The sequence below is a fragment of the Erpetoichthys calabaricus genome, chromosome 1, assembly GCF_900747795.2.
Source record: "Erpetoichthys calabaricus chromosome 1, fErpCal1.3, whole genome shotgun sequence".
Taxonomy (NCBI): domain Eukaryota; kingdom Metazoa; phylum Chordata; class Cladistia; order Polypteriformes; family Polypteridae; genus Erpetoichthys; species Erpetoichthys calabaricus.
The window spans coordinates 36,508,322-36,535,686 of record NC_041394.2 but is presented as its reverse complement, the minus strand read 5'-3'; the positions used below and the strand labels follow the sequence as shown (position 1 = coordinate 36,535,686).

The 27,365-nt window shown below is 40.8% G+C and overlaps 1 protein-coding gene across 5 annotated transcripts in view; it reads left to right on the top strand.

Annotated features, from left to right (window-relative positions):
• Nucleotides 1-25,694, top strand: part of polm (polymerase (DNA directed), mu) — a 39,436-nt gene extending 13,742 nt beyond the window's left edge. For all 5 annotated transcript variants that reach the window (XM_028797861.2, XM_028797836.2, XM_051918744.1 and 2 more), the window contains 11 exons: nt 1,103-1,294; nt 1,379-1,565; nt 8,377-8,475; nt 8,760-8,930; nt 9,069-9,140; nt 13,212-13,332; nt 13,534-13,666; nt 19,298-19,400; nt 23,560-23,835; nt 24,667-24,750; nt 25,384-25,694. In XM_028797861.2, the coding sequence (XP_028653694.1) occupies nt 1,116-1,294; nt 1,379-1,565; nt 8,377-8,475; nt 8,760-8,930; nt 9,069-9,140; nt 13,212-13,332; nt 13,534-13,666; nt 19,298-19,400; nt 23,560-23,835; nt 24,667-24,750; nt 25,384-25,470 (1,512 nt within the window). In that variant the 5' untranslated portion in view covers nt 1,103-1,115 and the 3' untranslated portion in view covers nt 25,471-25,694. The remainder of the gene's footprint in view (nt 1-1,102; nt 1,295-1,378; nt 1,566-8,376; nt 8,476-8,759; nt 8,931-9,068; nt 9,141-13,211; nt 13,333-13,533; nt 13,667-19,297; nt 19,401-23,559; nt 23,836-24,666; nt 24,751-25,383) is intronic.
• Nucleotides 25,695-27,365: the final 1,671 nt, after the last annotated feature.

The following is a 27,365-nucleotide window of genomic DNA, read 5'->3' as shown; positions in this document are numbered from 1 at the left end:
ACAGACTAAGCCTCCAGTGCTCAAATCCCATAGCCTTTTAATTGTTTGTGTAGAGTTTGCACATTCTCTCCATTTCTGCATGAATGTTGCACCAAGTACTCTGGTTTTTATCCACGAAACAAAAATGTATTATTTTAAATAACATTAAATTAGCCAATTGTGAGGAAGAGTATGGATTGTGAGTGTGTTGAGAGTGGACTCTTGGTTTGTGTCTGTTGCTTCCACGGTAAGCTTTGGCTCCGGGTTTAGTGAATGGACCCCTGTTACTAGTGCTATATAAAATGAACTTGTTGATTAACACATATAAGTAAGAAATTCAACTCTGTACATGTGACAATAATGACCAAATAAACCTGTAAACTTTTTTCATTAACTAAGCATGTTGCACGAACAGACTTTGGATATGGGTGCCAATCCATCACAGCTACTTTAATATGCATATTTGTGTAAAGCGGGCAGAAAACAAGTGTTCCAGTAGAAAAATCCACCCAGAAATGAGAAACACCTGTAGACTCCACATAACTAGATAGAAACCGTCTCAAGATTTAAACTCCCATCACTGGATTTGTAAAGTGCTATCCACTGTGCTTCCCTAGAAAAATTCCAAAGGTTTAATTCCTTGTTTATCTTAAATGATTAACTCAGAGCTTAAGTCCATATACTAGCATGTTTGGGACTGAAGATCAAAAATAGATAAGTGAGAATATACCATACATGGAACTAAACTTTAAAAGCAAAGTAGTAGATGGATAGATACATAGAGATGAAGGCTGACCATATTTTGAAGAGACCTAAAATACCAACTATTACATAAGCTAACAGACATTTTATTTTTCAGCTAAGCCATTAGGTCTCCTTCACATTGACAAATACCTTCATATAGACTTTTTATATCTTTATATGCAGTGATTAGCACGTGGACCCTGACTGAACAAGGTCATACTAAGAGTTTTAAATATGGTAAAGTGCATTGTATCATTCAGATCCTTTAAATCCCCTTTTATAGATTTGCCAACTTTAATTTAAGTACTTAACAGTTATAATGCACTTGTTGAGATCTGACTGGACAGGTTAATACTAAGAATTATTACTTACTCAACAGGTCTGTACCAAAGATGGACCCTCCTAAAAGGCGCAGGAAGGAATGCAGCCAACAAGACACTGAAGTCAGTCAACCTGTAAAATTTCCTCACATTGTCTTATTCTTGCTAGAAAGAAAAATGGGGGCCTCCCGAAAATCTTTCCTTACCCAGCTTGCAAGAAGAAAGGGTTTTTGTGTGGAGAATAAGTTCTGGTAAGATTTGAAGGTAGCTCACACTTTATTTGATCTAATTCTTCTTTTGGCCTTGAAACAGCATTTTTTTTTTCTCTTCCACAGCAACACAGTGACACATGTTGTGTCAGAGAATAATACTGGAGATGAAGTATGGGAATGGCTTGAAAAACAGGATTCAGGGAATGGAAATGGGAACCTCAGTACATTAGCTCTACTTGACATGAGCTGGTTCGTTGAGAGTATGAGTGCAAATAAACCTGTAGACATTCAAGATAGACACAGATTGAAGGTAAGTGTGAGTGCAGTCTAATTAAATAACCCTGCAGGTCCAAGGCCTAAACTTTAGGAATTTGACACACAAGATGCATGGATTACACATTTTCCTATTTTGGTCAGTTGTTCGTGCTGCTGTGTTATAGATCCAAGACCCTGAGTTTGAATTCTGTGCCTGCCTGTTTGTGTTTTTCACTCTGGGCACTTAAGTGTCCATCCCAAAGATCTGAGGATTAGGTTAGTTTGCCATTCTAAATTTGCTCATTGTCAGAGTCATTGAAAAGTGTGCATGTGTGAGAGGTCCTTGTGTTGGACTAACATCCTTTACAGGCAAGACTGCTTCTTTGCACCCAGTTCTGTCTGGCCTGGGTATACCCTGATTTGAGAATACTATATTGCTATTTAACATTCTGTGCCAGTTAAATATAAAAAGGTGGCCAGCAACATTCATTTAAATTGTGAAGACATTTGCTATATAAAACTCTGATGCAACATTTGCAAAGGTTGGAAAAACTAAGTTTAAAGAAAGAAAAGTATAAACAACAAATAAAAACATCTTTTGAGAGAAGGCATTACATGAATAGTTTCTGATTCAGTTTTGGATTTATGTCGTACAGACTATTTTCAGCTCTGAATTTCTGTAGGATTTGGGTCTCTGTCAGACTTTTGTGCTTTTTGTGCTAAATTTTTAACATTTAAGGAAAGCAACCTGGACTAGAGTGTAATATCGCCATTCACACAGTTTCTATATTCATATGTTTATTATAAGGGGTAGAGCGTGTGTCCCAGTCCAGTGACTCTACACAGGGTAAACAGGTTTGAAAATAGATGGATGGATTAAATTTAAATTGGCAGTAGGACACAATACATTTTTCAAAAGCTATTCTTCTTGTACTTTTGAATGTCTTTATTTGCCACATACATTGTAAATTTTCATTTGGGGATCTCAAGCATTTCCTGGCCCATTAAGAAATATAATCTATTCAACCTGTTCCTTTGGGGCAGGCCTGGTACACATTCACAACCATGAAACACACTCTGCATAAATTTCCTCTACTTGCTCTTTTTGAGCTGGAAATACAATAGCGCTGTCTCATGTTCTTCAATTATTGCTGAGCTCCTCTCTGTACAGTATTATGAAGAGTGTACCAAGTGACTATATTCAGGAATCTTGCTGACCACTTCTACTTGTTATCTTTTGTTTTGGTCACTACCCAAAGCTCATTAGAATTGGGGTATGCTGAATGGAAGATTGGCAGATAAGTTGAAAGCTTCAACCAAGAACTAGGCTTGCACTTCACTACCTTGGTCCAGTACAGCATTGTCAGAATTGTTACCACTGCACTAACTGATGATCAATTTCATGGTAACTTGTTTACTCACTTGTGAAGAAGTACTAGATATACATGGAATTCATGACTTAAGATTTAGAGGTTTTTATGTATCTATGAATCATTCCAGTACACATTGGAGATCATAGTCCATTGAGGCCTAGAACACTATATCATTCACTAACCACAGGGTGAGTCAACCTTTAGATTCCTGAACTAGATATTCTCTAAGCTTTGTCTTGATATTCTGTCCGGGAAAATTACAAACAGAACAGGGGAGAGTGCAGCCTGTGAGTGCTTATACATTTCTTTATTTTTTGGAACCTTTGATCTTTAAAAAATGATTTCATTGTATTCTGGAAACCAGGTATGCAGTTAATTAGTGACACCATTAGAGTGCTATAAACATTTTTGCTTTTTCTGGTTCAGATTCACGTGGAGTCAGTTTTTCCCACTAGTACAAGGCAGAAACCAGCAAAAAGATCAGACCATCAAAATACAAATACAAATTCATACACATGTCCAGGGTGACCAACAACTGACTACCAAGTTAGAATTTGCAAACTAGCCTAACATGCTCATCTTTTCATCTGCATGATGATTCAAATCTTGGTGTTTTTAGCATGCCGTGCCTTGTGTGTTATGCAAAGAAAGAAAAACTTGGAGTGTTGCACTGTTTTTGTTTTGAGAACATTACAAGGTGGTATTGCAGTCTAGTGTATTATACCATTTAAATGGTGACCTAATACTTTAAGCAATGCCATCCTCACTTCTCAGTTATGTTTTGAATGTGTGTTATTAAAATTTGGTTGAAGAATTAGTTTCACAGAACTGTGCTCAGGCCATGAGGACTGCTGAGGCAGTGTCATCTGTGAAGATGAGATGGTGCTTACTGTATCATGTATTCTTCTATTAAAACGAGCTGTATTTTATTTTTGAAACTTTCTCTGTACACAGGGTTCAATGAATCTCAAACCTCTGTCTTGCTTACAGGAAAGACTTCCGGAACCTATGTACCACTGACACAGAGGAGGGATTGGCAAAATTTTAAGAAAGGTCCATTTGTAACACTAGTCAGATTGCATAATGGCTCATTCCACAGCACGCGAGTCACTTTCCTATTTCAGTCTTTAAGGACTTTTTGAATTATATGGAATCAATTACGGTGTTCACCTGTGAAATCTACATGGGAAGATGAAGTTGTCTTTCCCTGTGTGATCAGTAATACAATGCAAAAACTTAAATCTTAATTACAGTACTAGCTGTGTTACCTGTCTAAGATGAGTTGAAATGTAAATAATCAGCATAATCCCCAGCATATGCAGTATTAATGTTTGCAATGCACCATCCACTGGAATGTATTTTATAATAGACCTACTAATAAATGCATTGCATTTTTCATTCCAACAGATGGCACTTCAGAAACATTAGCCCTGCTTTTACAAATGCCATACCAAATAGAATATAACTGATACATAGTAACTGTGCAGATACACAAACAATTGTCCTTTTATTAAGGTGAATTTTTTTGTCATCCATAAGTATTTTGGCTCTGAGGTCTAAATTGTTATTTTTGATATTTAAGTAATTCAGGTGAAAGATGAAGAAAAAAAATTAATATGAGGCAAAAGAATAGAATATCACCCTTTTTACTCCTCACATTCTGGGCTTTCAAGTAAAATGGAGTGTAGTGGAGCATTAGTACCAATAGGTAATATATAGCATACTATATGGCTATATGTTATTTGCAAGCATAAGCTTTACTAAGCCTGTAACCTGCTGACAATCACAAAACACACACACACACACACACACACACACTCTCTCACCGGCCACTTTATTAGGTACACCTGTTCAACTATTTGTTAATACAAATGTTTAATCAGCCAACTCTAAATATTTGGCAGCAACTCAGTGCTTTTAGGCATGAAGACATTGTCAAGACGACCTATTAAAGTTCAAACCAAGCATCAGAATGGGGAGCAAAGGTGATTTAAGTGATTATGAATGTGGCATGGTTGTTGGTAGGGTCAGAATTGGCTGTCAAAACACGAAAGCATGGATCCATCCTGTCTTGTATCAGTGGTTCAGGCTGGTGGTTGTGTGGTAACGGTGTGAGGGAAATTCCAATTTCCTAGTCACTCATTGGGCCCCTTAGTACCAGTTTAAATGCCATAGCCTAGCTGAGTATTGTTGCTGACCATGTCCATCCCTTTATGTCAGCAGTGTACCCATCTTTTGATGGCTACTTCCAGCAGGATAATACGCCATGTCACACAGCTCTGATCATCTCAGACTGGTTTATTGAATATGACAATGAGTTCACAGTACTCAAATGGCCTCCACAGTCACCAGATCTCTATCCAATAGAGCACCTATGGGATGTGGTGGAGTAGAAGATTCACATCATGGATGTGCAGCCAAAATATCTGCAGCAACTGCGTGATGCTGTCATGTCAATATTGACCAAAATCCCTGTGTAATGTTTCCAGCACCTTGTTGAATCTATGCCGCAAAAATTTTGGCAATTCTGAAGGCAAATATATATATGTGTGTTTGTACCTGTAACAAATCATTGTTAAATTTAGTTACATGGCTACTGGCAAAATTTGTTTTAAACTCTCTAACTTATAGTAAACATTATTTTCAAAAATTTGCCCATTATTTATACCAGCTTAAACCAATATATACTGCCCAAAAAAATTAAAGGAACACTTTAAAAACACAACAGATCTCAATGGCAAAAAAATCCTGCAGGATATCTATACTGATAAGGACTGGGAAATGTGTTAGGAATGAAAGGATGTCGCGTTGCTTGATGGAAATGAAAATTATCAACTTACAAAGGGCTGAATTCTGAGACACTCCGAAAATCAAAGTGGAAAAAATGATGCAGCAGGCTAGTCCATTTGTCGAAATTTAATTGCAGCAACTCCAAATCGTACTCAGTAGTTTGTATGGCCCCCACGTGCTTGTATGCATACCTGACAATGTCCGGGGTGGGGTCATGCTCCTAATGAGACGACGAATCCTGGAGAAGGTGTCCTGGGGGATCTTCTCCCAGACCTGGACCAGGGCATCACTGAGCTGCTGGACAGTCTGAAGTGCAACCTGGTGGGGTTGGATGAACCAAAACATAATGTCCCAGAGGTGGACTGAGATCAGGTTAGTAGCGTGGGGGCCAGTCAATGGTATAAATTCCTTCATCCTCCAAGAACGGCCTGCTTACTCTCGCCACATTGTCGTGCACCAGGAGGAACCCAGGACCCACTGCACCAGCATAAATTCTGACAATAGGTCCAAAGATTTAATCCTGATACCTAATGGCAGTCAAGGTGCGGTTGTCTAGCCTGTAGAGATCTGTGTGTCCCTCCATGGATTTGCCTTCCCAGACCAACACTGACCCACCACCAAACCGGTCATGCTGAATGATGTTACAGGCAGCATAATGTTCTCCACGGCTTCTCTAGATCCTTTCACGTCTGTCACATGTGCTCAGGGTGAACCCGCTCTCATCTGTGAAAAGCACAGGGTGCCACTGGTGGACCTGCCAATTTTGGTATTCTATGGCAAATGGCCATTAAGCTCCACGGTGCCAGGCAGTGAGCACGGGGCCTACTACAGGACGCTGGGCCCTCAGGCCACCCTCATGAAGTCTGTTTCTGATTGTTTGGTCAGAGGTGTTCACACCAGTGGCCTGCTGGAAGTCATTTTGTAGGGCTGTGGCAGTACTCATCCTGTTCCTCTTTGCCCAAATGAGCAGATACCGGTCCTGCTGATAGGTTAAGGACTTTCTACAGCCTGTGCAGCTCTTAGAGTAACTGCCTGTCTCCTGGAATCTCCTCCATGCCCTTGAGACTGTGCTGGGAGACACAGCAAACCTTCTGGCAGTGGCAAGTATTGATGTGCCATCCTGGAGAAGTTGGACTACCTGTGCAACCTCTGTTACCAGTAATGACACTGACCATAGCCAAATGCAAAACTAGTGAAAAACAGTCCAAAAGATGAGGATGGAAAAATGTTAGTGGCCTCCACGTGTTAAACCATTCCTGTTTTGGGAGTCAATTTAATTAACACCAAAGCAGCTGAAACTGATTACTATTCCCCTGTGCTACTTAACTGACCAGATCAATAGCCCAGAAGTTTCATTGAGTTGATATTATACTCGGATTAAAAAGTGTTCCTTTAATTTTATTGAGCAGTGTATATTGCTATGGGTAGAAGGTTGAAACCAACACTAGATGGGAGCACACTTAGTCTAAGGACAGACAAAAATGCAAACTCGTACACACATACAGAGCAATTTAGGATTGCAAGTCAAGCTAACCTGCACAGGTAAAAATAAAAACAGCATCTGGATAAAACCAATGCAGATATACAATACAATACAATACAGTTTATTTTTGTATAGCCCAAAATCACACAGAAAGTGCCGCAATGGGTTTTAACAGGCCCTGCCTCTTGACAGCCCCCAGCCTTGACTCTCTAAGAAGACAAGGAAAAACTCCCAAAAAAACCTTGTAGGGAAAAAAATTGAAGAAACCTTGGGAAAGGCAGTTCAAAGAGAGACCCCTTTCCAGGTAGGCTGGGCGTGCAGTGGGTGTCAAAAGAAGGGGGTCAATACAATACAATACAGTACAGTACACAGAACAGAACAATTTCCCAATTTCAAGATATGCATTGGTCATGAAAACATCAGATAGTTGCTAGGCCGGGATTCAAATTTAGTCTTGTGAAGATGTTAGGCAACAAGAGCAATGACTGTACCACAGTTCCACAGTCCCATAAACCCTCCTATTTCTAGGGTATGTGTAATTCATGCTTAAGAATGTTCAAAATTCTTAGTTTATTGTAGCAAGGGAACATGTTCAAATGGAGTCCACTTTTACTCATCTTGATCAACAAGCTCTACCATATGTTTGCCTAAGTCAAGCAACTGCAGAGTTGGTCCTGGAGGGCTGTAGTGGCTTAAGGTATTTGTTTCAACCCAATTGCTTAATTAGAAACCTTTCCTTGCCAATAACAACTTATTTTATTTTATAGCTTGTTAGTGTTTTTATTCTGCCATCTCAGGTCATTTTTATTTTGTAGGTTTTTTTTTTTTTTTTTTTAATTCTTTTCCATTGATATCAACCAAGTGATTTGTAGCCAGAAGCAGATGAGCAATTCTCAGACAAAATTAAGCAATCAGTGTGGGGTAATCTTAACAAGTGAAATATCTAAAATGAAGCGTAAAAATGTTACTTGAGCATTAAGTGCATTAATTGACTTCTCATTAGGAAACTGGTTCTACGTCAAAGCTCCATGAACTTCTGAAGAGACATGGACTCTGTGGTTTTAAATAAATAAAACAAAAACACTCTTTGTGGTCTGAGAAGTTTACTTTGTTACCTGTGGTCGGAATTAAAGCAAGAAACATAAACTGACCATTTATATTTGTTATGAGACGTGTAACTTGCTCAGTTCTTCTCAAGTTTAGTGCTTGCTGTGTTTCAGGTGAAAGCAGCTTGTGCCTCTTTAACTCCTGATTATATGGTGCCTGTCTATGCCTGCCAAAGACGGACTCCTCTGCAGCATCCAAACAGACTTTTTACGGTGACTTCCTTTTGAATGGAATGTATTTTAAAACTCGTTATGTAAATGTAGCCCTTCTATGTTTAACTATTTGTGCAAATGGTATTAAGAGAGTTTGATAATGGATGGTGGAAATGCTATGCTAAAGTCATTGTTAAATATTATCTTCTATGAATTAGTGTTGAATTATAATATATTAACATGCCCATATATGTTATAGATGTGTATGTTTGATTTCTACTATGCTTACTCCTTTAGAGCAAATTTAAAGTACATCACTCATTTAAAGAACATTATCTTCCCAGGATGCTTTAGAGATCTTGTCTGAAAATGCAGAATTCTTTGAAAGTGAAGGGCGAAGCTTAGCATTCTACAAAGCTAGCTCTGTCATGAAAGCTCTTCCAATCCGCCTGACCAGCACCGTTGACCTGTGTGGTCTGCCTTGTATCGGAGAACATTCTCAGAGAGTCATTAAGGTTAGAAAGTGTTACTGGTTTAACCCTTTTGGCAGAGTTGTAATGCTCTTTAGATATGTTTGACCATTCACGTTCGGACTGATTTGGTGATCACATTTTTAGCACATACTGTTCATGTTACCTTCCAACTTTTTCCAGGAAATCCTTGAAGATGGAGTTTCAAGTGAAGTTGAGGGAGTGCTGCAGTCTGAAAGATATCAGGCAATGAAGGTACAAAGTGTTTTAATCCCTTCCTTTGACAAATAGTATTGACTTAGAAATGCATTTTTTTGCATTTTGGTCGGACATACAAGTAAGGATGGCACTGCATTCTGTACATGTGACTACGCTACTACCACTACTATTAATATTTTGCATATTTCCAGGTATTTGCTTAGCAGATGCTTTTATCCACACCGATTTTATATTTAAAAAAAAAACAAAACATAATCGGGTAGAAATCAGTTTAGTGGACTGTTTAGGAACAAGTGTTGCAGAACAAGATTACAAAATTTATCATTACAAGTGAAGGGCTTTAAACCAAACAGAATACAAAACTTGTTAAATTTCCTTAATTACAAGAACCTGTCAAAGCCATCGTCAATTAGAAAGATTTTCATGGAAAAATAGTGTTTAAATGCTTCTTAAACACATGGAGTGAAATCGGCAGTTCAGATGGAGGTGGACAGCTTTTTCCATCGGCTTGGAGCTACACGTAAAAAGAGGGGCCAAGAAAACTTCTTAATCTCATGTTTTCATAAAGAATGAAGAGAAAAAGAGTTAGATATAATTGAAGCAAATAGTGACCTATGCTGCACAATAGAAAACGATGTGAAAAAGGTTAATGGGGGGGGGGGGAAGAAAAAAAGTTTCCTGTTATTCTTGTTGCATAATCTACATATCATTTATCCAGTCATATACTCAAAGAGAGTGAAGCGCATACTTTTTTGCTAAAATAATGTTAAAAACATAATCACGGAATAATTTGCACATATCACAAATAGGAAACTAAAACTTAATGGGAATAACTTTCTGAATTGAACACCCGCCTCTACTCTTCATTCATTGGTCAAAAGTCCAGAAGTGACTAGACCAAAGACCGACCTGAAGTTGTGCTGCATACTCTGTCAGGTACAGTCTGATCTTGTGAGTGTTATACAGAATGAATCTGCAAGTACAAGAGACAGCTATAATGTTCCCATGAGTTATAGCTGGCCATCGACCAATACCTCAAAGTTGTGTACTAACTTGATTAGTGTTGGCGATAATGAGTATACCTGAACAGTAGAGGTGGGCGGTATGACCAAAATTCTATATCACGGTATTTTTCTAAATTTTGCCGGTTTCACGGTATTAGACGGTATTTTTTTCCCCATGCATGAGTGGATGTTAACCACATTTTCCACTGCAATTACTGCAGTAGACTGGCTAAGAATAACCTATTAGACTGTTATGAGAATTGTACATCGTACAAAAAGACATTTTAATGTGCACACAAGTATTAATCCAGGTTTGCATGGCCCCATAAAGTGATAGTTTTCAAGGGGGTGGCACATAAAGAGAAGGAATCACATTGCATGACAGATGCAGTCAAAATGTAGAACCTTTAATTGAACAAATTTTGCAAAAGCTTAAACTATGATTTTGACAACATATTTTCAACCATCCAAAGAGGCATTTAGACTTAGTAAAATATCCAGAGGTGTTTGTCAAAAGTTGGATTGCACTGAACACGTCTTAGAAAAGGAATAAATAGTAAATATTTTTTGTAAACCAACTACACTTTCTGTTAATGTTAACAATCTCTGTCCACTGACACGTTAGTGACTTTTTAAACAATTTTACCATCATTAAACTGCATAATATTTAAACTAATAAATAATAACAATAAAATACATAATAGTATTACTGATTGTTGCACCATTACTTCAAGGCTTCAAGCCCAGGTGCATTACACAGTATTCACCAAATTAAAATAAAATAAAACAAGTGCAATCTTGGTGATGACATCTTACCAACTGTTCCATCATTTAGGCAAACTGCATTAATATGGACCTTTCTTCAAGCTAAGCTATATACATAAATAATAAAAACTGCAACTTGCATTTATAATGCTGTTTGTGGTATAGCCCTATTGAAGCGCATTAGGGCCACTGTGAAGAAAAAAAAATATGGACACGGAAGAAAAAAACAAACTATATGTCGAGAATAAATTCAACATGTTGACTATGTCAAGATTAAAGTCGACATTTCTACTTTATTCTCAGTTTATTTTATAATTAAAGTAGAATGTTGTAAACTAAACTTCATCCTAAAATCAATGTTTAATTTACTAGATTTTCTCAAACCCCGTCACAAGTTAATGCAGCACATCAAATACTTTGTGTTAAGTGTTCCCCGACCCAGTCGTTAATCACTACGCTTCTTAAACTGACTTCCTCCGCACTAAGAGCAGGCGCCTGCAGCAATTGCCGCACAGAATCCATTCACTTCATGATATTCCTGCTCTCTACCAAAACCACACGATAATTACCAATCACCACATGATAAACGTCTTTGTGAAATTAAAACTAGTTATTAACTTAGCCGACGGAGTGTTCAGAACTTTAAAAATATCTTCGTTATACATGTTTAATTATGCCATTCATTCAGAGTTGCGCCCATCTCTGAACGAGTCGATAGCACATCGCAGAATGAATACAAGCAAAACATACACTAGCAAGTACAAAAACAAGTACAACTTGGCTTGCAGTATTATCCAGTAGTATAGAAACAGTATTTACACATCTGACCTTTTAAAACTAAAGTATCTCCAGGCGACGGATGTGACTCCTTTTTTTCGGCAAAAGTTCTTCTGTTCATCACATGTTCAACTTTACTTTTAGTTCAGTTTCGGAATGGTCTCTGTCCATTTTCACCACGTGGCATACCTATGCTACCGCCCACTATTTGGTGGTGTAGCAGTGAAAAAGAGCTCTAGTGCAACAAATCTATGTTTAGCAGTGTAGCAGTGAAAAAGGTCCCCACTTAAACAGTTTCCCGCTGCGCCACGTTCCGAACATCAGTTAGGCAATTTAAACCGGTGTTGCGGTATAAGAAAAATCCATATCATAAAAAAAATAAACGGTTTTCGGTATGAACCGGTATGCCGCCCAGCACTACTAAACAGAGAGAGAGTGTTGTAGAGACGAACTATTACAATAGAAATTTTCCAGAGTTACTCTTTACTGACAGCAGAGGGCATTGTAATGCATGCAGAGCATCAAAGGTGTTTTACCTCCCAGTTCATTTTCTGGCACTAATGCATTCTGTGTGAAATTTGCACATTCTGTGGGTTTTCATGAGAAAAACTGTGCTTGGTTTCCTGCCCAGGGCTGGCCCTGCTATTTTATCCATTGCTTCTGGGGTTGTTTCTTGCACACTACTTTTATTATCAAAGCATGTTTTCAGGAACTGGGTATTCCCTAGGTGTGTGTTTTTCAAATTTTAAATGAAGTACTAGGGTGTTGTACCGTGTTAGCCATTATGAATGTAGTGAGACGTCAAGCAAAATTACACCTTTTATTGACTAACTAAAAAGACTACAATATGCAAGCTTCTGTGGCCCCTTCTTCAGGCAAGATATAATACAGAAACTGGAGTTCCCTGTGTTTATATAGACATAGGACAAATAACAACATTGGAAAACCTGTAAGTGAGACATCTTAATTTTTTACATTTAGGCCCGGGTTCGCTTCCCGGGTCCTCCCTGCGTGGAGTTTGCATGTTCTCCCCGTGTCTGCGTGGGTTTCCTCCGGGCGCTCCGGTTTCCTCCCACAGTCCAAAGACATGCAGGTTAGGTGGATTGGCGATTCTAAATTGGCCCTAGTGTGTGCTTGGTTTGTGTGTGTCCTGCGGTGGGTTGGCACCCTGCCCAGGATTGTTTCCTGCCTTGTGCCCTGTGTTGGCTGGGATTGGCTCCAGCAGACCCCCGTGACCCTGTGTTCGGAGTCAGCGGGTTGGACAATGGATGGATGGATGGAGACCTCTTCAGGCTAAGATTCATTTAGCAAGAGAGGAGAACAATGTATACTCAAGATCTTTGGATAAGAGAACTGTCCAACAAAGTCTTTTGAAGTTTCTGATGAGTTTTTCAATACAATGTGGGTCTGTAAACAGGTTGTCTGTGTCAAACAATCCTAGCCAATAAAAGGTGTAATTTTGCTTGACTTATCACTAATTTTTTAAATAAGTACTTTGTCTGTAGCCAGTTTTATTGACAAACAAGTTGGACTCAAATAATTATTTTATGTTCTTGCATAGGTATTGACAAGTATTTTTGGAGTAGGTGTGAAGACAGCTGACCGTTGGTATAGAGAAGGGATTCGAAATTTTGGAGATATATTGTCTTCTGGGCAAAAATTAACTAAAGAGCAGGAAGCAGGTATGCAGTTCATTTAAGTTAATAGGGACCTTTAAACTATCTGATCTGTCAAATGTGTTTTTATTGGAATAGATCTTCCTGGTCTGTAATAATGGTGTTTGACATATATATCATAGTGGAGTAGGAACTTGTGTATTAAATCTTATTAAAGCAAATGTACTGTTTGCAATTCACGTTTTCAGTGTTTCTGGTTGATTGCAGGTGTAAAATACTTCAAGGATCTTAGCAGTCCTGTAACTGAAGAAGAGGCCAACAGCATCACTGATACTGTCAGAAAAGCAGTTGCAAGCATCGACACAAGAGCAAAGGTGACTATCACAGGGGGATTCAGACGGTAATTTCACTTTTTCACGATTCATTTTTTTTAAATATATCTTACAAAGATGACAATGGAATGTTAGTTTTCTTTTATTGAGTGGGTTTAGGCTGTCCGGGCACAGCCCGAAGAGGCAACGTGGTCCCCCTTCCCATGGGCTCACCACCTATGAGAGGGGCCAAGGAGGTCGGGTGCAGTGTGAGTTGGGTGGTGGCCGAAGGCGGGGACCTTGGCGGTCCGATCCTCGGCTACAGAAGCTGGCTCTTGGGATGTGGAATGTCACCTCTCTGAAGGGGAAGGAGCCTGAGCTTGTGCACGAGGTTGAGAGGTTCCGGCTAGATATAGTCGGACTCGCCTCGACGCACAGCTTGGACTCTGGAACCAATCTCCTTGAGAGGGGCTGGACTCTCTACCACTCTGGAGTTGCCCCCGGTGAGAGGCGCCGAGCGGGTGTGGGTATACTTATTGCCCCCCGACTTGGAGCCTGTTCATTGGTGTTTACCCCGGTAGACGAGAGGGTAGCCTCCCACCGCCTTCGGGTGGGGGGACGGGTCCTAACTGTTTATGTGTATGCACCGAACAGCAGTTCGGAGTACCCACCCTTTTTGGAGTCCCTGGAGGGGGTGCTAGAGGGCATACCTTCTGGGGACTCCCTTGTTCTGCTGGGAGACTTCAATGCTCACGTGGGCAATGACAATGAGACCTGGAAGGGCGTGATTGGGAGGAATGCCCCCCCCCCCCCCCCCGATCTGAACCCGAGCGGTGTTTTGTTATTGGACTTTTGTGCTCGTCACGGATTGTCCATAACGAACACCATGTTCAAGCATAGGGGTGTTCATATGTGCACTTGGCACCAGGACACCCTAGGCCTCAGTTCGATGATTGACTTTGTGGTCGTGTCATCGGACTTGCGGCCACATGTCTTGGACACTCGGGTGAAGAGAGGGGCGGAGCTGTCAACTGATCACCACCTGGTGGTGAGTTGGCTTTGATGGTGGGGGAGGATGCCGGTCAGGCCTGGTAGGCCCAAATGTGTTGTGAGGGTCTGCTGGGAACGTCTGGCAGAGCCCCCTGTCAGAAGTAGTTTCAACTCCCACCTCCGGCAGAACTTCGACCACATCCCGAGGGAGGTGGGGGACATTGAGTCCGAATGGGCCATGTTCCGTGCCTCTATTGTTGAGGCAGCTGACCGGAGCTGTGGCCGTAAGGTGGTCGGTGCCTGTCGTGGCGGCAATCCCCGAACCCGCTGGTGGACACCGGCGGTGAGGGATGCCGTCAAGCTGAAGGAGTCCTACAGGACCCTTTTGTCCTGTGGGACTCTGGAGGCAGCTGATAGGTACCGGCAGGCCAAGCGGAATGCGGCTTTGGTGGTTGCTGAGGCAAAAACTCGGGCGTAGGAGGAGTTTGGGGAAGCCATGGAGAACAACTTTTGGACGGCTTCGAGGAGATTCTGGTCCACTGTCCGGCGTCTCAGGAGGGGGAAGCAGTGCAGTGTCAACACTGTATATGGTGGCGATGGTGCGCTGCTGACCTCGACTCGGGACGTTGTGGGTCAGTGCGGAGTGTACTTCGAAGACCTCCTCAATCCCACTAACATGCCTTCCAATGATGAAGCAGAGCCTGGGGACTCAGAGGTGGGCTCCCCATCTCTGGGACTGAGGTCACCGAGGTGGTCAAAAAACTCCTTGGTGGCAGGGCCCCGGGGGTGGATGAGATACGCCCGGAGTTCCTCAAGGCTCTGGATGTTGTGGGACTGTCTTGGTTGACACGCCTCTGCAACATCGCATGGACATCAGGGACAGTGCCTCTGGTTTGGCAGACTGGGGTGGTGGTCCCCCTCTTTAAGAAAGGGGACCGGGCCCCGGGGGTGGATGAGATACACCCGGAGTTCCTCAAGGCTCTGGATGTTGTGGGACTGTCTTGGTTGACACGCCTCTGCAACATCGCATGGACATCAGGGACCGTGCCTCTGGATTGGCAGACTGGGGTGGTGGTCCCCCTCTTTAAGAAAGGGGACCGGAGGGTGTGTTCCAACTACAGAGGGATCACACTCCTCAGCCTCCCTGGAAAAGTCTATTCAGGGGTCCTGGAGAGGAGGGTCCGTCGGATAGTCGAGCCTCGGATTCAGGAGGAACAGTGTGGTTTTCGTCCTGGTCGCGGAACAGTGGACCAGCTCTACACCCTTAGCAGGGTCCTGGAGGGTGCATGGGAGTTTGCCCAACCAGTCTACATGTGTTTTGTGGACTTGGAAAAGGCATTCGACCGTGTCCCTCGGGGAATCCTGTGTGGGGTACTCCAAGAGTATGGGGTACCGGACCCCCTGATAAGGGCTGTTCGGTCCATGTACGATTGGTGCCAGAGCTTGGTCCGCATTGTCGGCAGTAAGTCGAACCCGTTTCCAGTGAGAGTTGGACTCCGCCAGGGCTGCCCTTTGTCACCGATTCTGTTCATAACTTTTATGGACAGAATTTATAGGCACAGCCAGGGTGTTGAGGGGGTCTGGTTTGGTGGACTCAGGATTGGGTCACTGCTTTTTGCAGATGATGTTGTCCTGTTTTCTTCATCAGGCCGTGATCTTCAGCTCTCTCTGGATCGGTTCGCAGCCGAGTGTGATGCGGCTGGGATGGGAATCGGCACCTCCAAATCCGAGACCATGGTCCTCAGCTGGAAAAAGGTGGAGTGCCCTCTCAGGGTTGGTAGCGAGATCCTGCCCCAAGTGGAGGAGTTCAAGTATCTTGGGATCTTGTTCACGAGTGAGGGAAGAATGGAGCGTGAGATCGACAGGCGGATCGGTGCGGCGTCCGCAGTGATGCGGGCTCTGCATCGGTCTGTCGTGGTGAAAAAGGAGCTGAGCCATAAGGCAAAGCTCTCAATTTACCAGTTGATCTACGTTCCTACCCTCACCTATGGTCATGAGCTTTGGGTAGTGACCGAAAGAACGAGATCGCGAATACAAGTGGCTGAAATGAGTTTCCTCCGCAGGGTGTCTGGGCTTTCCCTTAAAGAGAAGCTCAGTCATCCGGGAGGGGCTCAGAGTACAGCCACTGCTCCTTCGCATCGAGAGGAGTCAGATGAGGTGGCTCGGGCATCTGATCAGGATGCCTCCTGGACGCCTCCCTGGTGAGGTGTTCTGAGCACGTTTAACCGGGAGGAGGCCCCGGGGAAGACCCAGGACAAGTTGGAGGGACTATGTCTCTCGGCTGGCCTGGGAACGCCTTGGGATTCTCCCGGAAGAGCTAGAAGAAGTGGCCGGGGAGAGGGAAGTCTGGGCATCTCTGCTCAAGCTGCTGCCCCCGCGACCCGACCTCGGATAAGCGGAAGAGAATGGATGGATGGATGGGTTTAGGCTGCTATTAGTTAAAGCTACTGGGCCACGTTGGTGGTGGTGTTTCTTTTTTTTTTTGTGTTGTGCTTCAGGCACAAGCTGTAACTATACATGGGTTCTGATCTTCTCTTACAAATGTTGTTTGCATAATCTCTTGACATCTCAGGTCATGCTTATCTAATTGTATCATTTACTGTACAAATTCTGATCAAGAATATTTGGTTGCTTTATTTCACATGTCACTAGGACATCAGAATTCTTGTTCTCATGTTCTTAGTAAAATAATCCCACACAGATTGTGATATATACAGTAGATATCTATAAAAAATACCTTAATATACCTGAAGTGCATTCACATCTGGATGATAGTGTAAATGCCTGAAGTGTACATCATGTGATCCTGGGCTTTGAAGAAAAGTGTATTTTAATATCAGATTTATGTTTTTTCTTTGATTTTTGCTTATTTCCAGGATGTATAGAAGATCAGATCTAGAAATTAGTTTTGTTTTAGCATGTGTTAAGGAGAACTAGCATTAACTACACAACAGTGTAACCAATAGCCTACCATTTTTATTTATTTCTTGTTTTGGGAAGAAAAAATTTTTATCTTAACTACTTCTTCTTTCGGCTGCTCCCATTAGGGGTTGTCACAGTGAATCATCTTCCATATCTTTCTGTCCTCTGCATCTTGTTCCGTTACACCCATCACCTGCATGTCCTCTCTCACCACATCCATAAACCTTCTCTTAGGCCTTCCTTTTTTTCTCTTTCCTGGCAGCTCTATCCTTGGCATCCTTCTCCCAATATACCCAGCATCTCTCCTCTACACATGTCCAAACCAACTCAATCTCGCCTCTCTGGCTTTGTCTCCTAACCGTCCAACTTGAGCTGACCCTCTAATGTCCTCATTTCTAATCCTATCCATCCTTGTCATACCCAGTGCAAATCTTAGCATCTTTAACTTTGCTACCTCCAGCTCTGTCTCCTGCTTTCTGGTCAGTGCCACCGTCTCCAACCCATATAACATAGCTGGTCTCACTACTGCCATGTAGACCTTCCCTTTCACTCTTGCTGATACCTGTCTGTCACAAATTACTCCTGACACTCTTCTCCACCCATTCCACCCTGCCTGCACTCTTTTTTTCACCTCTCTTCCACAATTCCCATTACTCTCTACTGTTGATCCCAAGTATTTAAACTCATCCACCTTCTCCAACTCTATTGCCTGCATCCTCACCATTCCACTGACCTCTCTCTCATTTACACACACGTATTCTGTCTTGTTCCTACTGACCTTCATTCCTGTCCTCTCTAGAGCATATCTCCACCTCTCCAGGGTCTCCTCAACCTGCTCCCTGCTGTCGCTACAGATCATAATGTCATCAGCAAACATCATAGTCCACGGGGACTCCTGTCTAATCTTGTCTGTCAACCTGTCCATCACCATTGCAAATAAGAAAGGGCTCAGAGCCGATCCCTGATGTAATCTCACCTCCACCTTGAATGCATCCGTCGCTCCTACCGCAGACCTCACCACGGTCACACTTCCCTCGTACATATCCTGTACAACTCTTACGTACTTCTCTGCCACTCCCGACTTCCTCATACAATACCACAGCTCCTCTCGAGACACCCTGTCATATGCTTTCTCCAGGTCCACAAAGATGCAATAACTACTACTTCCTTTTATTTTCCTTTTTAAGATTTTATTTTAACATAAAGCAATGTCACATTAAACACTAATTTCAGATTTCAATGTTTAAAATGAAAATATTGCAGAGAACAAAATTTCATATTAGGAGAGCTGGTAAAGGTACTGCATCCCATGTGGCAACCCACCACAAACATTTCCCCATGCTTTAAGAAACATTTGTGTAAGTCAAACAGCTGAAATTTGTCAGATCCAAAAATATTTCTCGGTCAGGTTTTAGACCAGTTCTGTACCAATTTTCACACTGCCTTTTGTAAGCCTTTTTTTAATTTATAATGTGATCATAACATTAAATATGAAAAGCTGTCAAATTTCACTTCAAAATGCAATATGGAACATTTCTGTCAAACTGATCCTTAATCTATTTTATAAATCTAATGGAGGTGAACCATAGTCATGCTAACCTTGACTCAGTAAGCTGCTTATGTTGGCTTTTTCTTCTGTTTTTGCTAAATGTACTTCCATTTGGTACCATTCATTCATCCATTTTCTCTAAAAGCTACCAAGCACTTTAATAGAATAACATCATTTTTTATATTTTTAGTCTTTTATAGTACCACAGTCATTGTAGCAAGTAGTTTGACAATCTTTTTTTCTGTCTCTTTTCATAAAGAGGTAAACAGAGAGGACATGATGTTGATTTGCTCATCACCCATCCAGAAGAGGGCAAAGAGGCAGGGCTTTTAGCTCAAATCATCACCATTCTGGACAGCCAGGTGAGATATCATCTGAGGTAGAAGTAATGCTTTTTCTTTTTCTTTGTTTCCCCATATTTGTAATTTGTGAAATGTTCTAGGTAGGGATGTTATAATGCTAGAATTATAGTATTTGATATCAATATCAGTGAAATTTCACAGTGCTCTATGACTATTTGATACCATGGCAAAAACTGAAATCCCATTCAACCATTTTTGTTAAAAGTACTTTCATTATTAAAATAAACAATATTGTGCCTTTTTCTTTAATACAATATAAGATTTATAAATACTAATACGTTTGGGTGACACATTCATCCAAAGTGACTTAAAACATTTGAGATGCAACTTGTTTGTTGTTTTTCCAGTTTGGAGCACAGGCAGGTGAAGTGACCTGTTCATGAACCCATAACCTCAGAGCTTGAAGTCAAAACCACTACACCACACTGCCGCAAAACAAATATGCTACTTTGACACATTAGTAACAGAAGCTTTCAAATACTGGTATACCCATCAAGTAGTTACCTTACTGTTATGTAAGTAAACTAGTATTGGTATTCATAAATATCAAAATACAATGCTGGGCTTGAATTTTAATGTGCGATGGACATAGGGTTCTCTCAAATGTAACAGCAAACAGAGGAAATTTTATAATCTTGAGGGGTTTTCAGTAGAGGGTTTATAAAGGATGGCACCATCATGGACTACTTGAGTTATCTTTCCATGTGCACATTACAGATGTATTGTTACATTTTTCTCTCAAGTAACTGAAAAATACCACTTAAAATCAGTAATGGAAAATATAAATTCCATTGTTTCTGAAGTCCTATAAAACACTCTTTGTTGTGCTGTTTTCACTAGTATCTTACCAGCAAACCTGTGATTCTCGAAAGAATCGCAAATCCAAGAATGGCAATCACTTTCTGTTCCCTCCGATATTTGGAGGAAAGAAAAATCATGGAGGGTGGGTGCGTCCTGGGAAAGTTTTCATTTAATTAAATAAATATATTTGTACTAAAGCGGTTTCTTTTTGGAGCCATGACTCATCTGGTTCTGGTGTTTCAGAAGCACATTGTAGGCGGCTGCGTTCATTGTTTTTATCAATGCGGTCTCGTTTTTGTTTTTCTATGGCTGTGTCATTAGCTAGAAGTCGTTTGCTGACGGCGGCGGATTCACGTGCTAAATGAAGGTGGTATATGCAGTGGTGTGCGCAGTCGCGTTCAGGCAGCAGTGGTACTATGCACGGCTTGCTTGTGGACTCTGGCATCTGTGCATATATACAATCTGGCGTGCATGCTTTACCTCAAGTTTAGTTTACAGGGTGCGCTTTCGGTGCTTCTTCTTTGCATACTGTATATACAAACATCACTAAACGAAGGTTGTATATACGGTGGTGTTCGTGTTCGGGTGGCGGCTGATTGTGACGTGAAGTTTAGTTTGCAGGTTGTCTTGTATTGTATGGGCGCCACCTACTAACTCTGGGAAGCCGCTGGGTTTGACTCTGGGGCGCTGAGGTACAGTGCGCGTGCGCTTTCGGTGCGTCTGGCATCCGTGCATATATACAACCTTCATTTAGTAATATAGATATGGCTGATCAGGCTTTTTTATTTTTTAGCCTGTGCACTTGTCCAGAATTGGAATATTAACTGGACCTGCAGGTTAACTGGTAGACTGCATTACACTGACTAACATACCTTTCAAATATGACATTCTAGCCATTCTCCATGGCTCCTCCCGCGTAGTAGTGAAACAGAATTTAAAAGTCAATAAACTAATGGGTATCGCTAGCTAAGCTGAGGCAAGGTCCGCTACAAAACGTGGCCAAAGTCAGAACATTTCAAACAGAGGCTGGTGTGTGAGTGAGGAGGGCCCTGCCCGGCTCCCCACTCCCCTCGGCCCTCAGTCTCTGTCTCGGATTAGCGCAAATAAATCTCTTCTGCAAGCAAACTATGATATTTAGCATGATGAGAGAAGTCACAAAATCAACCAGAATGTTCAAGCAAATTATAGAAAAAACCCAATCTAAATCCGTTAAGTAGTTCTCTCGTGAAAAGCGGACAGACATACAGACAGATGTTGGATTTTATATATATACATAGATAGATATAGATATATATAGGTAGATATAGATATAATAGAGAGAGATGTGCATTCATTTTAGTGATTATACAAATGAACATTAGTTTGAATTTAAAAATCAAATGAATGACACAAAGTTAGAGTTGTATATCCATATTTAGCAATGAAGTAAGCCGTTTTGCCTGCTCTAATTGGCATAATCCCAGTGATTTGTGCTTCAAAGCATTAAATAAATTTTAGAATTAACAAATAGAGCAGTTCTATTGATCACAAGTGTAGACAAGCCAAAAAGCTACTTTGTCTACAACTTTCCTCTGTTTTTACTTCTACAACTGTTAACACTGCTAGTGTGCACAATCTAATATGCATAACAGTGCATATAAGTGCATGCGACATTTCACCCCATGACTGAACTGTTTAAACCACATAGAAAATGGATGGATGTTTAATCGCACATCTACGAATGTGTTCAATACAATCAGAATGAAGGCAAAGTCTCTGTGACTTATTAGGGACTTTGTAGGACACGGTATTAAAAAAAAATGTTTCATTACGCCATCCTTTTGTACAACTTTGTTACACTGCATATTGAACGATTACAAGTCACATCTGATCAGTCACATTATTGTGCTCACAAAGCATGCATGAAACATTATCTGAATCAATTAATTAAAGGGACAAATGTGGTAATAGTAAAAGCCACGGTGTGTGTTTTGGACTTTTCAGCATGCGTTGATGCAGTGCTGTATCCTCGCCATGATGAGCCATTTTTATAGGTATTTTTTCTCGCATATTACTGTGCCCTCTGCAGGAAGTCGTCTACTTGGAGTCGAGCACGAGTATGTTACAGACTGTCATTCAGTACTACTAAAAGTGTAATAAAGCCAGGACCGTTATATCTTTGGAAGTTTGGCATCGACCAGTACTGAAAGTATTAGTTCTTTTGACATCCGTTCTAGGTACTAAGTTGGCAGTAAGCACCTGGTTTTAAGCGAGGATTACCATCTATGCAAATCTTTCTTTTGTTCTCTTAAGCTTAGGCTGCTTTATTATTCATTTTTGTAGACATTCAGGAATAATTTTGGCACATACAGTAAGCAAGTTTTCTTTTGGCCCAAACATGCAATATGCATGAATTTGTTCACAGTTTTCCCACCACATTTCATTTCAGGTAAATGCAGTCATTAATGCAAGCCTTTATATTAAATCAAATGCTGAAACAAAATGCTGGCATTGTCTTTTTTTACTCCTTTCACACCTCATTCTTTGCTAATAAGATGCTAGCTTATTGTTGGCATCGAGCAAGCTGTGAAAGGGATACTGTTGTTTAAATGTTTACTTTCTACATCATTGAATCTATCACTTGCCATTTTTGTACCAATACCACTTCAGGTATTTCGAGGGTATAGTTAGAATTCTGACACTCTAACCTGTGCATACCTCGCTAAGCTTCCGTGGACCTTTCTTTTCTTTTGCTTAATTTTAAATTTGTCAAAAAGTTAATAAATTGTAGGTTTTCTTTTGTAAATATTTCATTTTGTGAATGTAGCACACTTGTACTGCTGTAAATGCCAAATCATAAGGTCTGTGTGGTCAGTTTTAGACTCTTTAGTCACTTGGAATCGTTTACATTTAGCACCTGCCAGTAATGTTTAATCCCCTTCTGAAGACTGAATTTAATGAATGTGAGTTGATTGGCACATCATGGCATTGAAAACTGTGTTACCACACTCCATCTGTTAATATTTTACTTTTAAAAGAATTCAACAGCACTAAAAAGTACAATATGTGTATTCATTAAAAGAAAGCAGTTCACAAAGTCTACGTCATGCTCGATTATCTATTCTTATCCGTGTGCAAGCCAGACTAAAGGTGAGACATGGAAAAATATTTATAGATGTTCTGGGTGTTTTTCAGATCATATTTAAGTGAAGAAAGATATCTGTTCCTCGGATAATAATGTGAAGTAGAAGTTTAGTTAAACCACTGCCATGATGGTGGCAAAACAAAGGTGCATACAGAATTACTTTTGATATCATTTATCAAAGAGAACAGTTGCCATTGGTATATTTTCTAAAACTGTATACTTATCACCAAACAGGGCCTACTGCTGTACTATAAAACGAAGGAGAACACCTACACTGCACCCAGAGAACCTCCAGTTAAACCTCACAGTACTTTGGACCGCTTTGAAAGATGCTTTTCTGTATTTAAATTGAGCCTTCCACCATTCAGAGGGAGTCAGGAACCAGTGAGCTTGAGCACACCATTGGACAAGACATGTATAGCCACTGACTGGAAGGCAGTGCGTGTGGATTTAGTGGTCTCTCCATGCAGTCAGTATGCCTATGCTTTGTTGGGCTGGACAGGATCTCAGGTGAGCCACAATAGGCTGTCTTCTACACTTGTTGGTTCTGCTTTTCTACTTGAATTTATGAATGTATTTTATCCCAGTTATGGACGATGAACAATCTGCGTAGTCTTTACTTGCAGACATACATTTACAGACTTCAAGAGAGTCTTTTCCATTAAGTGCAATGACGTTGCATCTCCTTCTCATGATGAGTAACCTTAGTTAGCGTCCTGGGCTGTAAAAATGTATCCCAGCAGTATAGCAGGCTGAGTTACATGTGTTTCCATTGAATACTTTTTCATGTTTGTTATAAAGGATTAGTTTCACGCTTATAATTGCATGGGGGGATATAAAATATATTTTTTGTATCTAAAATAGCAAATTTACATAGTAAGCATGTGTTTCCATGAAAGAAGTGTAAGAGTCTTCATTTAAAGCCATTTTTTGTGAATTGTACTGATTTTTTGATTAATTATCCATTTATGTACAGTACGTACCTTAACTAAACTTTGGACATATTGCAATCTATTAAATCTGTTTTTGTGTTGCCTATTTCATGTTGAACACTGTGCTGAAATCAGTCGGTATGCTTGGGGAAAATGTCTTCCCTTATGATAAAGTAGGCACATTGTGAGTCAGTTATGAGATATGAACTTGCAGAATACTTGTTTCTGTTCCAGCTCTTTGCACACTAGTGGACACTGCCAGTGAAATATCCTAACCTATATACAAAATAGTGTTTTACAAATTTATTTTGTTTTTTGCAATTAGTAAATAACAAGTGGGTTACATTTTATTAGGAAAACTGTTTTCATGTATAAAAGCTTTTTCACTTTTTTTATGCTTTTCCTGTAGCACTTTGAGAGAGAACTTCGTCGCTTTGCTGGCAGTGAAAAACAGATGGCTCTGAACAGCCATGCCCTATATGATAGAAAGCAGGTGAGCCTGTGAAACAAATACATAGACTAGACTTTTTGTCTACAAATAGGGGCATACCTTCCACTTTATTAACAAAAAGTAAAGGCGATGTGGATTGTGAAGGTATTGCAGACGTATGCTAAAAGAGACATGTTGTTCTTCTGTGCTCTTTAGGATAACAACATAGAATTCTCTGTAAATGTCTTAAGCCATGTTTTTGTTCTTCCTATAAATAATGGAGGTAATGTTTATGATATCGAAGACAATGCCACCACTACTGAGTAAAATAATTAAACCCATTTAGTTATTCCCATGTGTAACTGAGCCCAATGTGGTAACTAATGCAAACTTGAATTAATTTGTTAGAATTTATCCTTTAATGCTAATAATTCACAAACTGAAGTAAGGTGCGAGTTGCAATATTTTTAGTAAATATTCAACTTTTTGTGTTTTTTGGGTGTGATGAGAACAAAAGTGCTAAAACGTCTAAAAATGTATTTTGAGTCAAACAAATCATTCATGCTGCTGATTTTAAGTCACGTCACTAGAGAGTGATGGAGACTCTTAACAATAAATGTTGGATATTTGTGAAACACAAGTGTAAACAGAAAATTAAAGCAAGCTGATAATTCTCCTTTATTCACTTTTTTGCAGAATGAATTTCTTTCTGCAAGCACAGAAGAAGAAATTTTTGCACATCTTGGATTGCCATTCATCCCCCCTCACGAGAGAAATGCTTGAGGAGGAAAAAAAAGTGGGCTATCAGGGACCACCTAATGAAGAGGGACACTCACTTGTGTGCATTGTGGCATGTTTTATAAATAAGCAGCAGCTGCCATCTGCCTGGCACAGCTAAGGTGCCTGCTGTTTGTCACTAGTGCTAATTCTCATTTTCTGTTGAAGGTGTGATACAGCATGCCTTATTTTTAAGGCTTAAATAAAATCATTGCTTTTCTATTATACAAGAGACAATTATTTCATTTTCTTTGCGAATTTAAGTTATGGTACCATGAGAGAATTAAAAATCAAAGAGTTGTTCCTAATTTAATATTTGTTGAGTTCTTATCAGACATTTTCAAGACCCTTATTGACATACTGTATTTGCTTTAATGTGCTTGTAGATCCTTTATATACTTCCAAGGCTATATTAAAAAAGTGAAAACTGTACTGGAGATGTATGTGTTCTGCTTACTTACAGAATGTTGAGGTAACTTATTACTCCTCCTTAAATTAACTAAACATTCTCATTTCAGGATAGATGTTCATCTCCTATAATAGTCTCATTCAAACACCATAGAGCAAAGAAGACAGGCCTCTGTAGGCATCGGTATCTGATGAAAGAAATAGAAGAATACCATAAGGTTTGGGTTAGTTAATAGTTCACGAATGGACAACATGAAAACACAGTGACATGTTCTAGTATTTGTAGCTGTTGATGTAGTCACCTTCACAGGTAAAGCTGCCTTTAAGATGATTAAGTATATGAAAATTGAATCTAAACTTAACTAAAAGATGGATATGTTTTCCAGTGTTTCGGCACATTATGTTGTGGCGGACGAACACCTCTTCTGTATATGGTCCCGAGGAACAGGCATGGACCAAACAGTACCTCCCCTGGGACGCTATATGGCAGCCCCCCTGGGTGGCAGTGGTGCTTCGGATTCCCGCAGGACTCCTTGGGAGATGGAGTTCTCTACAACCCTGTTGGGATCTGGGGGTGCTGCAGTGGTTCCTGAACCCATGTAGGTGGTTCTTCCGCTACACCCGAAAGTGCAGCCGGAAATGGGTCATCAAACACCTGGAGCACTTCCAGGTGGGCTATTAAAGGAGCCTACAGCCACCACTCAGAGAGCCAGAGTCGGGAGGAGAAGGGACTAAGCTTTCCAGAGTGTAGTGGAGGAGAAAGAAAAGAGAAGGTATTGTGTGCAGTGGTGCTTTGGACTGTGTTGTGTGCCTATGGGAACGGGGAAGGCATTGCCCACAGGCAAAGAAAAAATAAAAATGCCCCCGTGTCTGTCTGTGTCGGGTTAAGCGCGGGTATAGCGCCATCTACAGTCACAATGTTAACAAGTATGGTCAGAATACCAAATTTCTGACACAGCTCTCATCCCATCTTCTTTTGTGCCTTTCCTGGTGAGGATCATAGTAGCAGCAGGCCAAGCTGGTCAGCTCAGACTTCTTTGTCCCTAGCTACAGACTCTAGCTCTTTCTGGTGAATTCCCAACCCAGCCAAAAGATATAATCCCTCCACCATGTCCTTAGTCTGCCACAGGGTCTCTGCCCAATGGGGCATGCCTGGAGCAGCTCTAGTAATAGCTGCCCATGATGCATTCTTAGAACATGCACCAAATCACCTCAACTGGATCTTCTTATTCTGGAGGAGCAGTGGCTCTACTCTGAAGCTCTCCTGAATTGCTGAGCTTCTCACCCTATCGCGGAGTATTGGCTGAACCACCCTATGAAGAAACCTCATTTTTGCCATTTGTGATCTCATTTTTTTCATCATTATTCACAGCTCATAACCATAGGTGACCACAGGGATGAAGGCTGACTGGTAAACCAAGAGTTTTGTCTTTAGCCTCTGCTCCTGCTTCACCACCACGGACTGATACAGTGCTAGCAGTTCCATCATTTGT